This window comes from Fusarium falciforme, chromosome 2 (genome assembly GCF_026873545.1).
Source record: "Fusarium falciforme chromosome 2, complete sequence".
Classification (NCBI taxonomy): Eukaryota; Fungi; Ascomycota; class Sordariomycetes; order Hypocreales; family Nectriaceae; genus Fusarium; species Fusarium falciforme.
This window is the reverse complement of record NC_070545.1, coordinates 802,575-823,038: the sequence shown is the minus strand read 5'-3', so window position 1 is coordinate 823,038 and position 20,464 is coordinate 802,575. Positions and strand designations below refer to the sequence as shown.

At 52.2% G+C, this 20,464-nt stretch overlaps 11 protein-coding genes across 11 annotated transcripts; 3 read left to right on the top strand and 8 right to left on the bottom strand.

Moving 5' to 3' along the window:
• Positions 1–49: 49 nt before the first annotated feature.
• NCS54_00220400 (Zn(2)-C6 fungal-type domain-containing protein) lies at positions 50–2,167 on the bottom strand (the record flags this gene model as incomplete). Its single annotated transcript, XM_053147807.1, has 1 exon — positions 50–2,167. The coding sequence occupies one exon, from the start codon at positions 2,165–2,167 to the stop codon at positions 50–52; it is 2,118 nt and encodes a 705-aa protein (XP_053003782.1).
• Positions 2,168–3,058: 891 nt separating this feature from the next.
• On the top strand, positions 3,059–4,635 carry NCS54_00220300 (Hypothetical protein; the record flags this gene model as incomplete). The annotated part of the gene is made up of 3 exons (XM_053147806.1): positions 3,059–3,253; positions 3,301–4,410; positions 4,465–4,635. The coding sequence occupies 3 exons, from the start codon at positions 3,059–3,061 to the stop codon at positions 4,633–4,635; spliced, it is 1,476 nt and encodes a 491-aa protein (XP_053003781.1).
• A 700-nt stretch (positions 4,636–5,335) lies between these two features.
• On the bottom strand, positions 5,336–6,658 carry NCS54_00220200 (Hypothetical protein; the record flags this gene model as incomplete). Its single annotated transcript, XM_053147805.1, has 1 exon — positions 5,336–6,658. The coding sequence occupies one exon, from the start codon at positions 6,656–6,658 to the stop codon at positions 5,336–5,338; it is 1,323 nt and encodes a 440-aa protein (XP_053003780.1).
• A 624-nt stretch (positions 6,659–7,282) lies between these two features.
• On the bottom strand, positions 7,283–7,816 carry NCS54_00220100 (Hypothetical protein; the record flags this gene model as incomplete). Its single annotated transcript, XM_053147804.1, has 2 exons — positions 7,283–7,586; positions 7,644–7,816. 2 exons carry the CDS (start codon positions 7,814–7,816, stop codon positions 7,283–7,285), a joined length of 477 nt encoding a protein of 158 aa, XP_053003779.1.
• Positions 7,817–10,056: 2,240 nt separating this feature from the next.
• Positions 10,057–10,827, top strand: NCS54_00220000 (Hypothetical protein; the record flags this gene model as incomplete). Its single annotated transcript, XM_053147803.1, has 1 exon — positions 10,057–10,827. The coding sequence occupies one exon, from the start codon at positions 10,057–10,059 to the stop codon at positions 10,825–10,827; it is 771 nt and encodes a 256-aa protein (XP_053003778.1).
• Positions 10,828–11,044: 217 nt separating this feature from the next.
• NCS54_00219900 (Hypothetical protein) lies at positions 11,045–11,938 on the bottom strand (the record flags this gene model as incomplete). The annotated part of the gene is made up of 2 exons (XM_053147802.1): positions 11,045–11,864; positions 11,916–11,938. The coding sequence occupies 2 exons, from the start codon at positions 11,936–11,938 to the stop codon at positions 11,045–11,047; spliced, it is 843 nt and encodes a 280-aa protein (XP_053003777.1).
• Positions 11,939–12,318: 380 nt separating this feature from the next.
• NCS54_00219800 (Hypothetical protein) lies at positions 12,319–13,008 on the top strand (the record flags this gene model as incomplete). Its single annotated transcript, XM_053147801.1, has 2 exons — positions 12,319–12,622; positions 12,671–13,008. The coding sequence occupies 2 exons, from the start codon at positions 12,319–12,321 to the stop codon at positions 13,006–13,008; spliced, it is 642 nt and encodes a 213-aa protein (XP_053003776.1).
• Positions 13,009–13,446: 438 nt separating this feature from the next.
• Positions 13,447–13,884, bottom strand: NCS54_00219700 (Hypothetical protein; the record flags this gene model as incomplete). Its single annotated transcript, XM_053147800.1, has 2 exons — positions 13,447–13,550; positions 13,608–13,884. The coding sequence occupies 2 exons, from the start codon at positions 13,882–13,884 to the stop codon at positions 13,447–13,449; spliced, it is 381 nt and encodes a 126-aa protein (XP_053003775.1).
• A 2,044-nt stretch (positions 13,885–15,928) lies between these two features.
• Positions 15,929–16,357, bottom strand: NCS54_00219600 (Hypothetical protein; the record flags this gene model as incomplete). The annotated part of the gene is made up of 1 exon (XM_053147799.1): positions 15,929–16,357. One exon carries the CDS (start codon positions 16,355–16,357, stop codon positions 15,929–15,931), a length of 429 nt encoding a protein of 142 aa, XP_053003774.1.
• Positions 16,358–17,039: 682 nt separating this feature from the next.
• NCS54_00219500 (Hypothetical protein) lies at positions 17,040–18,391 on the bottom strand (the record flags this gene model as incomplete). The annotated part of the gene is made up of 3 exons (XM_053147798.1): positions 17,040–17,743; positions 17,790–17,925; positions 17,981–18,391. 3 exons carry the CDS (start codon positions 18,389–18,391, stop codon positions 17,040–17,042), a joined length of 1,251 nt encoding a protein of 416 aa, XP_053003773.1.
• Positions 18,392–18,743: 352 nt separating this feature from the next.
• NCS54_00219400 (Zn(2)-C6 fungal-type domain-containing protein) lies at positions 18,744–20,294 on the bottom strand (the record flags this gene model as incomplete). Its single annotated transcript, XM_053147797.1, has 1 exon — positions 18,744–20,294. One exon carries the CDS (start codon positions 20,292–20,294, stop codon positions 18,744–18,746), a length of 1,551 nt encoding a protein of 516 aa, XP_053003772.1.
• Between the last annotated feature and the right edge of the window lie 170 nt (positions 20,295–20,464).

The window sequence follows — 20,464 nt, the reverse complement described above, 5'->3', positions numbered from 1 at the left end:
GCATGTCTGCCTCGGTTGCTACTAAATGGACAAGTCCCTATGGAAATGCTTAGTAGTACCTATGAGAGTCTTCTCCAAGACCAAAGAACCACTCCTGCGACAACTGCGATATAGCATCATTGTGAAATTCATCCAACCCAAGGCTCTGCAGGTCCCCAAAGCAATCCCGGAACGTGCTGTCCACCGTCATGTTTGCGAAGCCAGCTGCTGGAGTTTGCTGATAGAGTCCCGTTGAGAAAGGCACCGCTTCAACTATGTCTACATTTGCGCTGTTGCTGGCCGCCTGGGGAGTTTGCACTGCTGGAGGTGTTTGGGCGTCGACTATGTCGGCGACTACGGCGTCGCTTAGTCTGTCAAAGAGATCGGAGCAGTTTCTTGCCAAGTCCCATCGTTCTGACACTGCCACTAGAACCTTGGAGCATGCGCGCGTATCGTTGACGACTTGGTTAATGGTTGGCGTCGCATGTAGTCGTGCTCGCGTGGGTTCTGACGCGTGAACTTGAAGAGCTTGGAAGTGATGTCTTAGGGCAAATATGTAAGACAATCCCGCTAGGAAGACGGAGTGCATCGTTATCCAGGAGTAGTTCAGCTTCCGAGAGCGATGAAGACTTGCGTAGAGATTGATGGATTCTCTTGCCGAGTCGAATATGTGTTGAAGAGTGACGCTGTTCGTTGAAGCGTCGCAGAGACATGGCGAAGGACGGAATAGCATCAGCATTCCGTTGTGGTATAGGAGGCGATACCACTCTTCCGAGCGAAAGCTTGAGCCGCTTGCGGGTGATGCTGCTGTTGAGTCGCCTTTGACGAGGGGGAGGTTGGCGGTTTCTGCGTGCCACTCTTGAAGCTCTTGGGCTAAGGCTGCTCGCATCTCTTCGTAGTTGGTGTTTGTGATTGTGGTGTGTTTTGTGCTTCGATGGAGTGCGTTGATGATCTTGCCGCAGATAAGTCGATACCGAACGATGTGGACAAAAACGGACGTTGCAGCGCGGTATTGGGGTGTTCCATAAGGAGCTGACGACAAGGGATTTCCATCTTGATCTTGAGGTAAGGGATCTGAGTTGGCGCACGGCGGGAGGTCGACGTCGATATCTTCGAGTTGTATCGCCAGGGGTCGACCTAGAGCGAGGCTTGTAACGCGGTCTAGAGCCACAAGACTCCAGAAACACCTCCTCTTGGTCTCCATCTCTTCCTCCCTGGCCGTAGAACTAGATGAATCGCCATCGCTTGCGCTGGGTAATGTATACGTAGAAGCTCGATGGAGACCCATCTCCAGACACGTCCGAGCAGCGACCCCGATGAGATGCCACACGCTGGTCGTTGTGTTGCTCGAAGTCGTTCCCATCCGGTACTGACATATCAACAACAAGGCCTGTAACCTCTCGATGCCATCTCGAGCAAGCACGTCTGCTAGTCTTGTCATGGCGCGGTTGTAGTGCGTTTCTGCATCGTACACGCCGTTCCAGTTGAACTTGTGAACTTGGGCTGTTCCTATCGCGAGGGTCATGTCCACAAAAAAGGCATCGACGGGATCCTTTTCGCGAGGTTCACTCTCGTAGACAGCATCCAGGGACCGGTAGAGTGATTTCGTAGAGACAAAGGGGTAGCAGAGGTGATCGTGGCTGCAGTACGCTCTCAGGAGCTCAGAAGCGAGGCTCTTGGGTGGTAAACCAGAAGTTCCTTTTGGGGAATGGAGGCCAGAGAGGGAGTTTGGCTTCCATCCTGAAGCGTTCAATAGTGAGGAAGATGGCTGCGGTCGAGCTTGGAGCAAGTTTGCGAGGAGGAGACCGCTCGTAGATCCAACAAAGTGATGACCTCCCCCAGCGATCAAACTCATTTGAATCACCTCTTCCGCAACCTCCCCATCCCCCGGCGAACTGTTTTCAACATGCTGTGACGGTGTTGCCGGAGTAGCATAGCTCTGGGTAGGCACCTCCCTCTCAGCTGGTGGTGCTTCAGACTCTCTTAGCTGGGCGGACAAGGCGTCATTGTTTGCTTGCAAGTCGCGGATACGCCTCTCGAGCTTCTGGATGTTCCTCCGACGGATCTGGTGCTCGCTCACAGCGTATTGGCATGCCACGTCTGCCCTCCTACAGGGGGAGCACTGGGGCTGGAGCTTGTCGCAGCGGACTTTGCGCCGATGGCATCTGTCGCACGCGCTGGAAGGCATCTGGAGTTCCACAGTCGCCACAAGAGGAATATCTGTTGGTTTAACAGGATGAGTTCGCGCGGCGATGGAGGCCGCTTCGGCGGTTGAGGCCGAGTTAAGCTGGGGTTTGGGTAGGATCGACGGGTTTGTTCAACCCCGCTTGACTATGGCCCCATGGGGTGGGCCAGGATCCATGGTTCGGTAAAGATTGCGGGAGTGGGATTGAGGTTTTTGGTTGAGGGACTAGGGGGGATCCTGACTCGTTGAGGGGGAGGCAATATGCACGTTTTGAAAGGTGAACAGATGACCCGTCAACTTCTAGTGACCGACTATTGATCCTTCAGACTGTTTAATCTTGACGTCAGTTTCGTACAGTTTGCATTTTTATCTGCTGGTGTGCCAAGTTGAGGAAAGATGTAATTGGAAAGATAGAACTCCGTGTCGCTCATGATCCAGCTCATCATTAGTCGCGATACTACCCGTTGATGTCTTCCCATGGATGCTACAGAAATGACAATAACTGCATCGATCTCTGAGGCACAAGCCCTTCTCCATCTGTCATGTTTCCAGGGTAATCCTACCCAATCCCAATGCCTTCAATTGTAACGACCACCTCTTTAGACAATTCAAGGTTAATCGGTTAGCACACACATCCCTGACTCGTAGACTAGGACCGGCGTCCCTCGGCCTTCGGCGCCGCCACCGAGACCGGGGGCCTCACCACCACGAACCAGTTTGTTTGCCCCCATCCACGGGTTACAACCCCAGATTCGCATCTCCGCCGCTTGAATCTGGGGTTTTATGCGGGGAAGGGGAGAAGGGCCTGGATTGAGACAAATATCGCCAGATTTCCCTGTTCCCCCAGAAAGAGATCATCACTCCATCCTCTCTTCTTCTCATCATCCTGCAACCATGACTGCACCTCGCGACCAGGAAAAGATGTCGGAGAACATCCAGGCTCTTGATGCTGAGAAGCAGAACTCTGCTCATCAGGAGTACTCGTCTGAGGTTCTTGATAAGAAGACTAATGGAGATTACTCGGGTGCCACTGCAAAGACTGACCCCGAGGAGATTAAGCTTGTCAAGAAGCTGGATCTCTGGATCATGGTGAGTGACCCATCAATCATCACTTGTAACTCTGCTAACTGTGACAGCCTACTCTCTGGCTCATGTACTGGCTCAACTACCTTGATCGAAATGCCATCACGTTGGCTCGTCTCAACGGCTTCGAAGAGGATCTCGGCCTCAAGGGATCTCAGTACAACACGGCCGTTTCCATCCTCTTTGTCGGATACACCCTCGGTCAAATCCCCAGTAACATGATCATCACGCGCGTCCGTCCTTCGTGGTACATGGGAGGCTTCATGATGGCCTGGGCCGTCGTCAGTGCCCTCACTGCTGTGGCTCACAACTATACCGGTGCCCTCCTTACGCGCTTCTTTCTCGGTATCGTCGAGGCTCCTTACTATCCCGGTGCTCTGTACACGCTGTCGACTTTCTATACACGAAAGGAGCTGGCGACTCGGATTAGTATCTTGTACTCGGGTAATGTCCTCGCCTCTGCCTTTGCAGGCTTGATTGCGGCAGGTGTCTTTGAAGGCATGGATGGACTCGCCGGCATCAAGGGTTGGAGGTGGCTATTTATCCTTCAGGGAGCCGTGACCGTCCTCGTCGCCATCGTGGCATGCTTCACTCTTCCCGACGAGCCCCTCACGACACGATGGCTCACCCCGGAACAACGCCAGCTCGCCCACGACCGCGTCCAAAGAGACACCGTCGGAGAAAAAGGCAACGGCAACCCTTGGAGCGGTCTCCGAGAAGCGTTGGCCGACCCCAAGGTCTGGGTCTTTGTCGTCTTGCAACACCTTCATCTGGCAACAAACGGCTTCAAGAACTTTTTCCCAACCATTGTCAACACCCTGGGCTTCAACAGAACCATCACTCTCGTCCTAACATGCCCTCCCTTCCTCATCGCCGGAGCCATTTCGATTCTTTGGGCCAAGTCCTCAGGACACTTTAACGAGAGCACCTGGCACATTACCATCTCCAAGATAGTTGCGACGTTTGGTTTCGTCCTGGCTTGTGCTACCATGAATGTCGGAGCGAGGTACTTTGCCATGTGCGTCTTCACCATTGGAACATACGGCGTCAACTCCATTCTTCTAGCTTGGGTCGGAAACACATGTGGTCAGACAAAGGAGAAGAAGGCTTCTGCCCTCGCTCTGGCCAATGTCAGCGCGACGCTCAGTCTCATCTGGACTCCTGTGAGTTATCCCTTTAAAGAAAAACCTGAGTGAACCGATTGCTAACCTAGACAGTATCTCTGGCCTTCCTCGGACGCCCCTCGATATGTGATCCCTCTGTCTAGCAGCGCTGGATTTGCGGTTGCTTGCATTGCAGGTGTGTGGCTTATGAGGTTCATGCTGGTGAGGCAGAACAGGAAGATCAGGCAGAGTGACTCTGAGGCTACATTGTTCTACGCTTACTGATGGACATGGTTGGATATGGCTGGTTGATAACAGGCTCATGAAAGGGAAGATAGTTGGGTTATATCACAGTTTGGCAGATCTTCAACACACTATAACCATGACAATTCTCCCAGTTTCCTTCCGATAGCAATGTCATTCCTCCCTCAAATGCTTTCAAATCCATTCAAAGTCGACATAACTTTAATCTCATCTCTCCACTTCTCAAACGCCATCTCCCTTCCATCTACGACCGCATCCATAACTTTGTCATCTCGTTTCGGTTCGAAATGTTATTTTGAAGGAAGTGAGGCCAAATTGCTCGTCATTGATGCTATAACTCAACATCTTCCACAAGCGAGACACCAATTCTTATCAGATGGATACCCAGAGGTCCAAAGACCTGATTATAGAAACAGCCAGACACACGCAGCGGCTGAACATGCCCAAATGACCGTTGATGCTCCTACATGATGATGAAAGAGGGTGGGTTTTCATTCTAGGCCTTCCAATCAGTTTGATTCACCCAGAAAATAAATGCCACCTTGACTGTAGCCAACCACCACCCATTGATGAGGGCTTGACTATCGCAGTAGGCTTCACACCTTGAGCTATGGTGCCTCTGGTTAGTAGCCCCTATTCTAGATGCCATTTATGAGGTGTTCGTATACATCCATGGGAACCAAGCCCCTGCATTGTTTGTTTCCTCGCAATAAACAAGCTTTTATTCAGAAAAGCCGAGCTCCTTCAAAATGGCCTCGTTGTGCTGCCCCAAGGCGGGAACAGGATCCATCCTCGCAGAGTCCACGTCAGGGACGCCAGGCGGGAGAAGAGCGGGGACTTTACCAGCCGGAGTGTCAATCTCGGTCCATCTGCCTCTGGCCTTCAGCTGGGGGTGCTCCCAAACGCCCTGCATGTCGTTGACGTTTGCGTTAGCGATGCCGGCCTTGTCCAGTCTGGCGAGAACCTCTGTTGAGCTGAGATCTGAGAAGGCGGCGCAAATGATCTCTCTGAGAGCTACTCGATTCTGGACTCGAAGCGAGTTGCTGTTGAACCGCTCATCCTTGGCGAGGTCTGCGTCGCCCAACACTTCGGCGCAGAGCTTTGCCCACTCGCGCTCATTTTGCAGTCCCATCATGACTGACCCACCATTCGCCGTGTCGAACGGACCGTAGGGGTAGATGGCAGCGTGTTCTGCGCCTGCACGGCTTGGACCAGATGCTCCATCAAAGGCGTAGTACAGAGGGAAAGACATCCACTCGGTCATGGCCTCGAGCATGGATATATCAATGTGCGAGCCCTTGCCCGTCTTTCCTCGCTTTAGGAGCGCAGCGAGAATGTTTTGGAAGGCAAATGTTCCGGCTGAGATGTCGGCGATCGAGATTCCAACCTTTGCTGGCTCAGATTCTGTTCCTGTCACCGAAAGGAGGCCTGCTTCGCTTTGGACTAACAAGTCGTAGGCCTTTTTATCCCGGTACGGTCCGTTTGAGCCATATCCTGAAATGTCGCACACAATAAGACCCTCATGCTCATCCTTGAGCGCATCAAAAGAGAGGCCGAGACGCTGACTAGCCCCTGGAGCGAGGTTCTGTACCAGAACATCAGCTTTGGCTAGAAGCGCCTTGAGCACCTTGAAGTCCCTGGGGTTCTTGATGTCGAGCGCCAGACTCTCCTTGGAGCGATTAGTCCAGACAAAGTGCGACGCCAGACCTCGAACCCTCGAGTCATAGTTCCTGGCAAAGTCGCCCTCGCCTGGGCGTTCGACTTTGATGACGCGGGCGCCTAGGTCGGCGAGTTGGCGGGTGCAGAAGGGGGCTGCTATGGCATGTTCCAGGCTGACGACTGTGACGCCATCTAAAGGGAGGATCTTTTGGGGAGATTGGGTGGTCGTAGAATAGTGGCGAGGCATGAGTTGGAGTTTACTCCGAGGTCTGAAGACAAGGTTGGCTCCTTTTGACCGAAGGGTATGAGATGTTGGTGTGGTGTTGAACGAGGTCGAGTATGTTCGGATTTGTCGGCCAAAGAGGGACGCCACCTTTGACGCCATGATACTTCGAGGGTTCCTAGGTAGTCAACTTGAAAGTGAAGTAGAATAGATCGGTTGAGCAATAGCAGCTGTTGGATATTTATATATAAATGAGATACCAGCAACTGAGCATCAATTAGTATAGGTAAAGAGCCCGGCTCGGCTTCTCGGCCGTCGAGTCGGCTACTTGGAAGCGGAGCCATCATCCATCATGCCGTCGATCACTTCAACGACATCGGAACTGCATCTCCCTGAATGAATGAGCTCACTCGAATTGGGACCAAAACCTGTGGCTAGTGAAGCGTAACAATTGAAATAAAATAAACAAGTCGGCTGACCAAAAAAAGGCACAGAAATTCGCTCATTTCTTTCCTCCAAATAAACGCCATGAAATGTGTTCCCCTCCCCCAAAACGCCCTCGTTGAAATCGTGTCGCGCTCTTTTCAGCATCAACATCATGACAAGATTATCCCAGATCAAGTAGCACAGTGGTCGTGGTCGTTGTTATTGTTGTTGTCAGGGCTGACATCTGGTGATGCCATTCTGAAACGCGGGTTGATCGGCAGACGTGCAGTAGCTTGGTGTCAACCCCAGAAAATCGACCTAGACCATGGATTTCGTATATATCCAAGCGATGGGTGTCGATTACTTGTTGGCGAGTGTGTCGCGAGGGACCACGCCCATGGCTTGTCGAAGGGAGGGCGTTAATGAGTCTGCCGAATCTCTCCGCGATTCTCTCCTCCATCCATCGTCGGTTCCGCGATCTTGTGTTGGTGTGTACGCTGGCGGTGGTGCTTGAGGCATGCGCGACGCCTGTTGAGGCTTCGAAGGAGCGATTCCGTAATCATCCAGCTCTTGAACGTCCTTTACGTCTTCCAACCTGTCCATCCGCATACGTCTCCGGTGTAGGTAGCACAAGAATGCTAGGATAAAGCACACGGCCACAGCACTGCGACTCCAGTCAGCTTAATGATCAATGTACTTTCCAAAAGCTGGTGAGTCGTACGCAGCGACGATGAGAATGACCATTGTAGCTCCCATCGTTGGGGCGGGCTTCTCGCAGACGTTGCTGTTGGGCATGGGATGACATGTATCCTTCTCCTCGCGGGGGAGCACTCGCGTGACGTCCCAGTCCCCAGCGCGAGAGGGGACCGCGTCTATACTCGAGTCAAGAAACATGGTGAGAGATTGATGAATAGGTGACAAGTAAAACAATCAAGGGTCAAGTTTGGGACGAGCAAGTAGGCGCGAGAATGGAAGGAAGTAAGAAACAAAAATGGATGAATGAATGGATTGGATGTCAGCCACCCTTGACCATGGATGGATGATGAACCACCCACGAAATGTACCTCTTTTTAGATTCTTTGTCAAATGATGGCTTCCCGGGAACATACCTCGCAGAACGGGCTCGGGGTGCTCCAATGTTTCAGAGAAAGCTCAGCCCCAGGGGAAGGGCCCAGGGTCTCCTTTGACCGGCCGGATGACAGGACCCGATCCTTTCGAGAGGGGAACGGCCCTCGGGCTCTAGCTACGCCCCGGATAATACGAGATGTCAATAATTATTGAATCTAGACTTTTCTCCATTACGGTGATGACGAGTCCTTCACGAGTCCCCAGAGCCATCGTCTTGCACACATGTCAAGTCTGGACTTTTCAGTCTCAGCCCTTCAACCTCATCACGAGCCACGTGAGTGGTCATCAAAGTGAAACCGCCCATTCCCTCATGTAAAACATGCAAAATCACTGGATTCCTTCCCTTTTTCCCTTTGACCAACATCAAGCGCTAATTTTAAAGCTGTCAATGAACCCCTTTCTGTGGAGAGATGTTAATTAAACCAAGTGGAGTCTCGAATCCCTGTTCACACCCCCCTTTCGGCTCTGGGCTCCGAATAAGGGATCTGTCCCTAGCAGTCTCACGTTTTTTGCCCAAATCCCCAGATTAAAGGGAGACTAGGATTGCAGGAGATCGGAGAGGCGCAGTTCCGGTTTGTTGGTGATGGGTACGGTGACGGGTGGGTTCCTTGATCACGAGGGACGAGTTGTCATCGACGCAGGGACTGGTCATGCACTGATGTCTTTTGTCTCACCAATAAGACGGCCACTGTGAGACTGCCTGGGGCTTGCATGACCCAGCATAGACACCATATCCTTGGCCATGAGAGTTCTAGAAACTTGGCAGGCTTGGGTGGAATGGGCCTGGCTGTTTCGGATGACAGCAAGTCAATGTCATAGCCTATTATTGCGAGACTCGTGTTGGTGGTAGTTTGAAGCTCCCTTGAGCTGCCTTATACGTAGGTAGATAGTTCAAGTCGCATATCCTAATGCTCAATACGCAAGTGACGTCCGCACCTCGTGACATGGACAAGCAAGCAAGGCCTAATCAAGATCGCCAAGAGAGATCCGTCTATAGTAGAACGAGCTAAGCAGACAAAAACGTGGCTACAGCCAAGATACCCGTGAACAAGCATTAGCCATGGCGGCAAACGTGGCTTCAATGATAACCGTCGTCTTTGCTATTTTGAGAATACTACCGAACTCACATCTCTTAGTTGTCTTGGCAACTGGGGAAGTATCATTATAGCATCCTGTACTGCGGCCTCGAATGATCGGGATGCCTGAGGCGGGCAGGTTCTGGTGAGACCACTCAGACGCGGTTGTTGAACCAGACAGTCAAACGTATCGAATTCGAACGTAAACGCTGAAAAGGCTAGGCAAATCTATAATATCGCCCCATATATAGCAAGTACAAAGAGTATCATCTCCACTTCGTAAGACAGTCCTCCGCATCAAGCCATAGCCAGGACGTTTAATCGCTCAGTGAGTGACAAGTTCTTGTCTTTGGTGCATCCGGGGACTAAATTATCTGGTCGCAGGCTTTCTCCGACTGTACTCAGCAATTTAACGTGAATGCGCCGAGTTCCAAGGTTATAGATTGGCATTGTGACTGTCGCCCACATTACCTAGGTAGGATGAGCTGACTGATGTAATATTCCCCTCGGCTCATCCGAGATCATGCTGAGACAACTTGTCAGACGCACTCCTGAGTGTAGAAAGTTTAACCAAACTGCAAAGACGTCATACTAGGTGAACAGAGAAGCATCTCAATTGGCCAACGGAGAATATATAGCTTCAAGTTTGGCGGCCTTGGCAGATGAATACGATCGGCCCACCTTCTACGTATTTGAAGAGTCTCAAGACAGGACATTTATAGCAAGACCGTCCAAATAATGCAACACATTTATCTTGATTTCGTCCCCAGTGCAACATGAATCCTCCGCAAAATGGAATAACGTTAGGCCGGATCTCACAGCCTAAATGACATAATTGCGGACTGCCAAGCTCTCTTTCACGTCAACTCGCCCACTTGAAGGCATCTCCACTTTCGCCCGCAACCTGAGTGAATATACGCAAAAAACATCATGTCATCCTACTCTTTGACCAAGCAGCTCCTCACCACCGACGAGGAGGGCTACAAGAAGGCCACTCAGTCCGAGTTCCTCAGGCTCGCGGCCAATGGCCAACTTTCCAAGGATATTCTTGGTCGATGGCTCGCCAATGATCGACTTTACATTCATAGCTACTGTCGCGGGCTCGGTCTGCTGCTGAGCTTCTTGCAGTATCCTGACAATGTTCGACGTGGCCAGGACCCTGGAGCTGAGACTAAGCTTCTTGATTGGATTGTCGGTGCTCTGGTGAATATTCGACGAGAGGAGAACTTCTTTATCGACACGGCGGCCGAGTACGGCATCGAGATCAACCTTGAGACGCAAGCGAATGGCAGAGTCGCCGAGAGCACCAAACTTGAAGGTCTCCGTCGATGGGGAGCACTGTTTCAATCGGTGGCCCCAGGTGAAAGCGACGTCCTTCCCTGGCTTGAGGCCGCAGTGGTGTACTGGGGAACCGAAAAGTGCTACCTGGATGCTTGGTCGTGGGCAAAGGCACAGCTCACGGTGCAGGAGGACCCAAGCAAGGACGCAGACGGAGGTGCCGTGAGAAAGGAGTTTATCAACAACTGGACGTGCAAGGAATTTGTCGAGTTTGTGGATGACCTTGGGCGCATCATCGACGAGGCCGTTGCTAAAGAAGTTGAGAAGAAGGGCGAGGACTTCAAGGCGGAGTTGTTCAAGCGCGTGGAGGACAAGTGGCGGGATGTTCTCCAGGCCGAAGAGGTGTTTTGGCCTACCATCTAGGGTAATCGATGCCTTTAGAGACCCCGGCTTCGCTTTCGACCAAAGGTGTCAATGCTTCCTGTCGCTGGTTAAGAAAGAAGACTAAACTTGCGGTAGTAGAAGACTAGAAAAGGCACAAAACGACGGGCTGAGAAAGGGTATCAGGTCTCGAAATTGAACATCTAAATTGAAGGGACGCCACCACCAAACGCCGTGAAATGCAGGTTTCATCATGTCGTTAGAAGGCAACTCGTCGCTTTCGTCCGGTATACTTGGAGGTTGCCTTGACGATCTTGCCCTTGCGCTCCATCTGCTCCTTCTTCTTGATGATCCAAGCCTTGCTGCCCTTCTTCATGGCCGTGTTGTTATTCTTGATGGTCCTTCGTGCATCCTGCACGTCGACGTCGTCCATGCCCTCGACCACGCCTGTGATGTCGCCACCCTTGGACTCGAGGGAACCACCACCGACTGTCAGGACCAGGTAAAGCTTCACGTTCTTGGTACCGGGGTCGTCCTCAAGAAGACCGGCGCCGAAGCCTGCCTTGACCGCCGCTTGGGTGATCATGTTTCTTTGCTGGTCGTTCTTGGGGTAGAATTGGCAGACGGCGCGCCCACCGCGCTTGAGCGAAGCGTAGAGTCCGTTGAAGAATCGCGATAGTCGGCCAGCGGGGGAGGTATCGCTCGTTTCGGCACTGCAAAGCCATTGAATGGCGGAGATGCTAATGGCGGCATCAAAGGTACCAGCTCGGAAAGGTACACCCTGACCAATGTCGGCCAGCATCAGGTCGCCCTCGACATCTCTCTGAAGCGCAATATCCAGCATTGAAGGCGAAACGTCCATTCCGATCCAGGTGTGAGGGCCGCCCTCCTCGGGCTCGAGAGAGGAGAGGATCTCGCCCGAGAGACCACTTCCGCATCCAACGTCGAGAATAAGAGAGGGTCCCTTGAGGTCAAGAAGCTCCAGGGCTCTCCTCGTCATGGAGGCCTGAATGTTCTGGATTCGCGAGCTCGTCGTGTACTTTCGGGCTTCGATATCGTCATAATGGACGTCGGCCGCACTGGGTTTTTGTGAGCTTGAGGGGCATCATGGCGGGGTTGTGATCGCATACAGGGTATCCTCGGGGCGAGACATGGTGGCGATGGTGAGTTGGGGCGGCTGCCTATGGTAAATACGAGTAAAAATCAGGATATAACGAAAAACTCGTAAATGATTGAGCTGCCGTGGCTTCAAGCCTCCTCTTATCGCCGATTTCTGGTGTTGAGCAAAGATTGAACTTTTTGTGGTGGGCTGCAACTGATAAGATAAGCCAAGCTGCAAGGTCCGGCGGAACGGAGCGGAATATTAAGGCTCCGTCAAGGGGTGAAATTAGGCGAGCTGCGATTGGCAAGTGCAAATCCCTGAACGTGTCCTTTGAAACACTGCAAATACTTCTCGGCAACCTCGCGTTCCCCTTCTGCCTCCAACATGTGAACTCCAAACCTTGAGTGTTTGCGACTATCACAACCGCAACCATGTGGATTCTACCTCTTGTCGGCTACGCCGGAACCCTCATGGGCTTTTGCTTCTTGACTTTGGCAATTGCCTCGGGCCTCTACTACCTGTCGGAGCTTGTCGAGGAGCATAGCGTCATCGCGAAGCGCTTCTTGACGCGACTGATCTACTCGATCATTGTCATCCAGCTCATCCTCTGGCTGGTTGATGGATTCCCGTTCGGGGCGACCGTGTTGACAATTGTGTCGCACGTTATTTACCTGGGAAATATGAGACGCTTCCCCTTCGTTAAGCTCTCTGATCCCCTCTTCATCCTCTCGTGTGGTAGGTTTCACCTTCATTCAAGCATTGGCGCGTGCTAACAAGTTGCAGTTCTCGTGCTCGTCAACCACTACGTCTGGTTCCGACACTTTTCCGATACACAGGCGCGCGCTTACCAGAGGACCTCGTACTACGACAAGGCCGACGTGCCAAGTTTCGCCCAGATCGCCTCGTACTTTGGCCTCTGCGTCTGGCTTGTTCCTTTCGCGCTCTTTGTCAGTCTGTCGGCAGGCGACAATGTCCTTCCGACCATGGGCACTGAACCCGCTCATGGATTTGATGGGAAGAGTAAGCCTCAGGGCATGATCAAGGCTCTTGTTGATCAGATTCGTGGGGCAATTGGGCAGATCTTTGGATCTTCTGCATCTCCAGGACTTGCCAGACCCTAATGGCATGGCAGTGCATCTTTTCAGGACGAACATGAGCTGGGATAAATTTGATGGGGTCCCAAACACCGATATCAAGCCAACGCAAGATTGGCATACCATATGATCAGCCTCGGATGGGTAAGTCGCATTTTTCTTTCACTTGCACAACCCCCCCATCGCATATGATGAACCAAACTTCACGCTAGATTGTATTTGACGAGGAAACTCCTTGTATGATTCCATAAAAGTTATATCCTGAAATCGCTTACAACTACATGCGCTATGCTTGACTTCAATCAAGGTTATCAGAACGCTGACCAGCCTTATAGGCCCGATGTCTCTTTGACCATGGCAAATGTCGCTCAAGTACTTTATGGCCACGGCACACCCTCATGACCGAGATCGAGATGGGGACTATTGTTGTCCTCATGGACAGCTCGATGCCCATCACAACGTATCCTAATCGTTCCGGGGATCCTGCTTCGTGTTTGTGGGCTCTTGTCGGTTGGAGGCTGGCACCGGCTTGGATTGGTCACATGTTTGGACGTTGGACGGGCTCATGTCTGTCGAGGTCAGCATACTTGACACATCGAAGGTTGATGGGCAGCGGGTGATCTGACCTTGAATATGGGTCATAGACATCACGGTGACAGAGTCATCATGTCTGACACTACCCTGAGTGGCAGCATTGTCTGAGGGCAAGCTTGTAGAGTTGGTGTGGGATACGTCTTGTGAAGTAGACGAGACAACAATGAAGTCAACGTTATGCCATGGCGCATCTGTCTCACTCTCTCCCAGCCAGGTATTGATCGCGGAAGAGTAGGCGTTGCTCTGATGGGTGAGGCTGGACCTTGATTGTCCCGGCCTGGGGACTTGGACGAGGACTGGACTCGGCATGATGATGGAGGGCAGAGCAATGGGGGCAAGCTGTTGTCTATTGCCGTGGATAGCAAGCAAACATACAATTCATGCCGAGGGCGCCATGTGTGCTTTTATATCTGTTGTATCGCAGTGCCCTTATAAGCCAGAGAGAGCTCAATACGTCCATCCTCCCCCCTTCCCGTGCAGTGCTTTCAAGCCGCCGCCTGGCATAGAGAATGCTTGTGAGGATTGCTCAATACGGGGCTGAGTGTGAATCCTGTGATAAATCGAAACCTGACGCCAATGAGACGATGCTGGTCCAGCCCCAACGTATGCATCAAGGTGGGGGCGTACGTAGCCAGCCCGAACAACCATCGCCATTTTGCCCACCACCACGGGCATTTTGCCTACAACCAGGGTCACTTTGCCTACCACCAGGGCATTTTGTCCATGCACTGCAGTCTTACTATAGTGCTGGGAGTGCTGTGATTGCTGCAACACTGCGTGCGGTGGGGCGGTAGTCGCATGGCGGGAACGACACATCTGCGAGGGATCTCATCCGAATCGCACAGCTGTGCGGTTCAGTGTTCGGTAGATACAGGCACATGCACCCCGAACCTGTCTTTAATAAGTCCGTTTTGGCCCCCCCACAGACTCAATCCATATCTTCCTCTCTTTTCAGCATCATTCTTTAATATCACTTCTCCAAGGCCTGAGACCTTGGACATATATGCCATTGAGTTGGGAACACTTGGCTCAGTACTGGTCATTGTCACTGGCCGTACTCGAACACATACCTTCCCCCCGCCTGGCGGTATGAACGACAGGTTCATACGTTTATACCCAAAATTCTGCGCAGGGCCACGGATACTCCCCCAACGATCTCAAGTCCCTGCGGATACGTTCCCCTACTCTGGGCGGGCATACATACCTATGCGCACTTGCCTAAGCTGGACGCAATAATCCATGATTGTTCCGATCAACGATCCCTACACACTTTCTATGGCTCGCTTGCCACCTACCATTTGCTCCCGCTTGCGCTATGTCCAACCCTTTGGACGGAATGGCTTTGTATCGCAGAAGGGCCATGCATAGCCCTGGACATTAGTAGTGCCCCCCTCGGACATCTATGGGGTTACACCCACCTCCTCGCTACCTACGGACCCCATTTATGCTTGGTGGTAGTCTTGCTGCACCAGGTCACTGGCAGTGGCTGCTTCTAGTGAAGCTGGGTCAGGATGACTGCCAAGGGCAGGAAACCTGCACTCAACCCCAGGCGCTGTGATAAACTACGCCAGGGGCGACGGTTAAGGACCGTATGCAGGCCATTCTGATGTTGTGTGCATGCTCAGCGGGCTGCCACATTGTTGGATTCTTATTCCACGACGGCAGTAGCCGCACCAACAGGTTCTGCTGGCCTTGAGGATGATGGCGAACCTGCTGCCAGATGGAAGCAGCCTTTCCCTTCACATGGTGGATGCCCTGAGCTCACCCTTTGCTCAGGAGCAATCCTCGGTCCCCGCAAAAAGCTGGGCTTTCTGGGTTTGGTGCAAGCCTCTCCGGGAACTGGTTTTCCTGGTCCCTGGTATCCCCAAGTCTGCTCTCTTCGCCACGAAATTACGCACTGAGCTGGTCTGTGAACCCTCCAGTGTTTCGACGACTTGGCCCCAAACGTCACCATCCATCTCTTGTCGTGCAGCACTCTTGTCCCTTGGACCTGGCTCCGTGGTATCAAGAATGATGATGATGAGAAATATTTCCCTTGGACCTGGCTCTAAGGCTTCAAGAATGACGAGGATGAGAAGTATTTTCCCTTGGACTTGGTCCTTTAGGTGAAGAAAGAATGAGAAATCCTTTGAAATGGCTTCAAGAAAACAAGAATGAGAGTAAGAATGGAGAGTGAAAGAGCGAAAGAAATGCCGCTCGGCTCTTTTGAGCCCCTTAGGATATAGCCGAAGACACGCGTGGTCGGATAACGGATGTCAATCAGTCTTATTGATGAAAATGCAGGCGCAGTTGCCAGTCATTTATTGTACAAGATTCGAAAGCACAAACTCCCTCATTTAGAAGAGTCCTCAACTCAACTCTTCTCCTTGGGTGGCTTAACATTCCCTGTCTCCTCTGGCTCCCCATGGCGCTCGCCACTCCAAAACTTCTTATCGACCTTGTCATCTGGCGCTTGATTCCCGTGGTCATGCTTCTTCTCAAACTCCCTGTTATGTTCCTCCACCTCGCGCTTTTGCTCCTCGGTGAGCGTGTCGGTCTGGGTGCTCCCGGGAATGCTTTGATTGGAGACCTTTGGCTGGGGCGGCGCGTTGGAGGAGCTTGCTTCAAGAGGTTCGCCACCGCCCGTTCGGCCCCTGGCGTCCCTGGCTGCGAGACTGTCCACGAAACTGGCGTCGTTGTTTTGCTCTTGAGTGAGGATGCGGGTTTGGTGTAGAGGGCGGATTGCGGGTGTAAGACGCGGGGCGAGGCGTGCCGAGGGACGAAGAATTGTCGTGAAGCGCATTGTGTCAATGAGATTCTGATTTATGAGTTCCTTTCAAGGCTGAGTATTGCTTCAGTTTGGTCTTTTTTAGGTCTTGTTTTATGTGAAGCTGCGATGTCGGAAACAAGATCTTGAAATCTGAGGTCTTGTTAAGCTCGTCACGTCTCAATGGTGACGTCAAGACCATGACATCACTTGAGATGGCAACTCACGTGCCAAAGAGATGAACATGCCAAGCAGGGAAACAAAGTTGACCTTGTGAGATAAGAAGAGCTGGGTTGACGTCTTCTTTGGTAATCGAGATCCCTATCGTTGCGTTGACGATTGATGGTTCAAGGCCCACATGCATGGCGGCATGATGCCGTATATGCGCAATCTCAATCCATCCTGTTGAGATGAAATGAGAAGCAGATGTAAATTGCTTGGTATTTTGTCCCAATCTAAATTTTACATATGGCAGTCGCACTATTCGGTTGTACTCATATAGGCGCAATGCTAAGGCCTCGAAATTTTTGAAGTGGGTGACGATGCTGAACAAGTTGGTTTCGGTCAAAATGGGATCATAAATCTATCAGAAATAACACGTATGATGTGGTCCCTATCTATACAAGACGGCCCAACTCCAAGCTCTATCAATGCGGTACCCCTCTCTAAACAAATAAAATCCAGCTCTATCGTACACGGTTCACCCCTCACTTATTGCCTATGCCCTTGCAGGTGAGTCGCTGTAGTGGCCCGCCGCTCGAGGCATCTGCCACTCCTGTCGCAGCTCAACATCGCTGTCGCTTCGGTCATCCAGAAGCTCCTTGCCCTTGTTCCTGGACAGCTTGTTCTTGATCATCGAGAAGAGACCCGGCATGTCTGAGTGAGGTCCAGTCATGATACGGCCCGGGTGAACAAAGTTGAAGGCTAGGAGGGCCAAGAACATGGGGACTGCTTCCAGGAGGTAAAAGTAGACCTCGTGGGTTACAAGGGAATTGTCCTCTCCCATGCCGCCGGAGAATTCAATCAGTCGGTAGATGATTCGGATCGAGATCATGGCCAGGGAAAAGTACAGGGCGGTGATGAGCATACCCCACGACGAAGTGATAAAGTCCTTGAAACCTCCAGGGCCCTTGAGCTTGTGCATCTTTGCCTGGAATCGGATGCAAAGACCAACAAAGAGCACGATAAAGAACTCTTGAAGACCGATGCCGCCCATGTAAATGTGGATCGCGCGCTGCTGTTCCTGGGGAGGTGCACCGGGTCCTGCCATGCTGCCGCCAATGAGCTGTACAATGAAGGAGACAATGTCGAGACCGACAAAGATGGCGGCGAGCGTGGCGGCCGGCATGCCTAGGATGGAGCGCCAGGGGAGAAAGTAGTAGACCATTCGGCCGAGTGTCATGTATGCATATGCATTCACCCCTGCGCTGGTTAGTGGCTGGCTTGTTGGAAGAGTGGGATGGCATACAGATCGGTGCAAGTAGGATAAAGATCTGGAAGACCAAGTAGATACCAGTACTCTGCTGGTCCTTAGTGCTTAGAGCTCGGAAGATGAAGGCCATCATCTCCCAGATACTCGCCATGATAATGACCCAGCACCACCTCTGGGACATGTTAGTTGGGGTTCAAGTTTTGCGTAATGCATCAAAACGTACGGACCTTCTTGTACTTAGCAGCCTGCCATATATGCAAAACCATCAAACCACCGAACAAAAAGGCAAATGCCACAGCGGCAGCAAAGCTGGGATAGTAGTGCCAGATAGCACCGCAAGTTCCTGGTGGGACGTAACCGTTTTCATCAGGTGTAATGGTCTGTTTGCAAGTGGGGATGGCAATGTCGATTGTGTGCCCAGGAATCGTGACATGCGAGTTTGTCACACCGCTGATGGTGATGTGGTTTGTTGTTGTAAAGATGCTCTTTGGTGCTGCTGTGGGCTCGTCTTCTCGCGGTGCGAGGGTGACTTTGCTAGGGGAGAGAGTTGGTGTTGGAGTAGTGACAGGGATGACGCCTGCTAGAGCCGAAGAGGCCGAGAGAAGATAGAGAAGAAAGGATTTGGTGTTGAAATGCATCTTGGGTATTATTGATGTGAAATTGAAGGTATGGATGAAGAGTCTGCCCATTTCTCAAACATGTCCATCAAAGCGTCCTTATATCTTCATTCCTCAACCTCTTTTCAGTCTGAAGCAGTCCGAATGAATGGCGAAGCTTTGCGAATCTGAAATGCGAGCCGACCAATCAGCTCATGCGATCAAAGACCAGGGGTTCCGATGCAATGCTAAGCTCCCGCTGCTCAGCCCTACAGAACGACGCTAGTTGAGCTTCGCAAATGCCCCGGTTTTGTGTGTCTAGCTATTCTTAGAAGCATGGTCAAGGGTGCTCAGTCTAAGAGGAATGATCTCTGTATTGTCTTCTATCTGCCAACTAGAATCCGATCAGGGTCAGGTTTAGCGATATGCTGTGCGAAACGTCCTCGCCGATGAAGTCCCTCCTCACTTCGATACCACCGCCGGGCTTTCCAACCACCAGATCAATCGGCCTCCTTGCCAGCGTCTCCTTATCATCCCAGAGCGGGGTCTCGGGCCTGTCTCTATCACAGAAGAAGCCCCTCACCCTCTCCACGTCTGTCGGCAGCGTTTCATCGTCAATAACCTTGTCAGTAGGGAGTTTGACATTGTGTTCGACTTCTATAATGCGCTTTGACACGTCGTACACCAGAGATGCATCCCAGAGCGATTCTCGCGCATACGAGAGTTTCTTTAGTAACGCCAGCGCTTCGACGCGCAAGTTAAAGTAGCGACACTTGATGATCAGAAAGTGCAGCCACGGGTTGAACCCCAAGTCAAACATGAACTTGGGCCGAGGGAGTCCCTCTCGATCAAGCGAGTCGTTCTGCTCGGCCGCGAGGCGCGCACACCTCACAATCTCTTCGAATTCAGACTTGCGCGCGTCGTAGCCCATCTCTTCTTTGTTGAGACACTCTGCAATCCAGATCCTGGCAATCAACTGCCGAGTTTTGAGCGCCAGGGATGTTGCATCTTCTCGACTGCCGGTGGCACGTGATGCCTGAAATCTTGCAAATGCATCTCCCCATGCTGCCATGTCACGGCCAAGGAAGAATTGCTCGTCGAGCAATTCTTGTGGGGGCCTTCCTGGGTCGACATCGAACCGGTAAGGGTTCGCTGCGCGCATGAGCCTAAAAGTGCGAATTCCGAGAAGATCAAGCGCGTGCTGGGCCTCTATTAGAGTGCGAAACACAGGGTTGGCGGCGTTGTTGTCAAAGGCATGCGTGGTGAGGTGGGGAAAATCAGTGCCCGACTGGACAAAGAACAGGGGAAAGACACTCATTTGCGAAAATACAGCTGTGAGTTTGGAATTCTTGCCAGCCTGGTTGAGCAGCTGCACACCGTGGTGGGCATGGTTGACGGCTGTGTGTCGATCGCCGCGCAGGAACTCGATGCAGATGAAGAGGATGCAGACGAGCAGCACGAGATCTATGTCCGGGGAGGGATCTTCGACAAGCTTCTTGATGGCCTGGTTATAGTGGAATATGGCAAACCTATCCATCGTTGCTACCCCGCATACGCTGGGGTCAAAGTTCTCGAAGAGTGAGCTGACGGCCATGACGGCATGACGCGCCGCGGGCTCGGCATGGGCAACCTGCGTGACGAAATGGGTCCAGAACGAGCCGTCAAAGGGACCCGAGATGAAGGGGGCCACGGCACGGTGGAAGAAGGACAGGCTGCGGGTTTCGCGGCCGTCTGCGGAGGGGAGGAGGCGCGGCTGGGGACGGAGCAGCACGTCCCAGGAGAGAGAGCCCGCCGGAGGTGGTCGGTAGCCGTCGCATGTGCGGCCTGTGGAGGTGCACCTATTGCATTTGGGCCACGTCTCGTCACACTTGACCTTTCTGGTTCTAAGTGATTGTCGTGTTAGTGGAGGGTTTGTGTTGCTGGGGTATGTGTGACGGACTTGCATGTTAGGCAGCCAGTCTTGACTTTCTGAGAGCCCGTACGCGGCATCTCCAATATTCTAACAAGAATGCCTTCCAATAACAATTCTCAAGTCTGGGTTTGGTTGCGAAAAGGAAAGAGTTGTCGATGGTGTCTTGAAGCAGAGCGAGATACCGGAAATGAGCTACGGACACA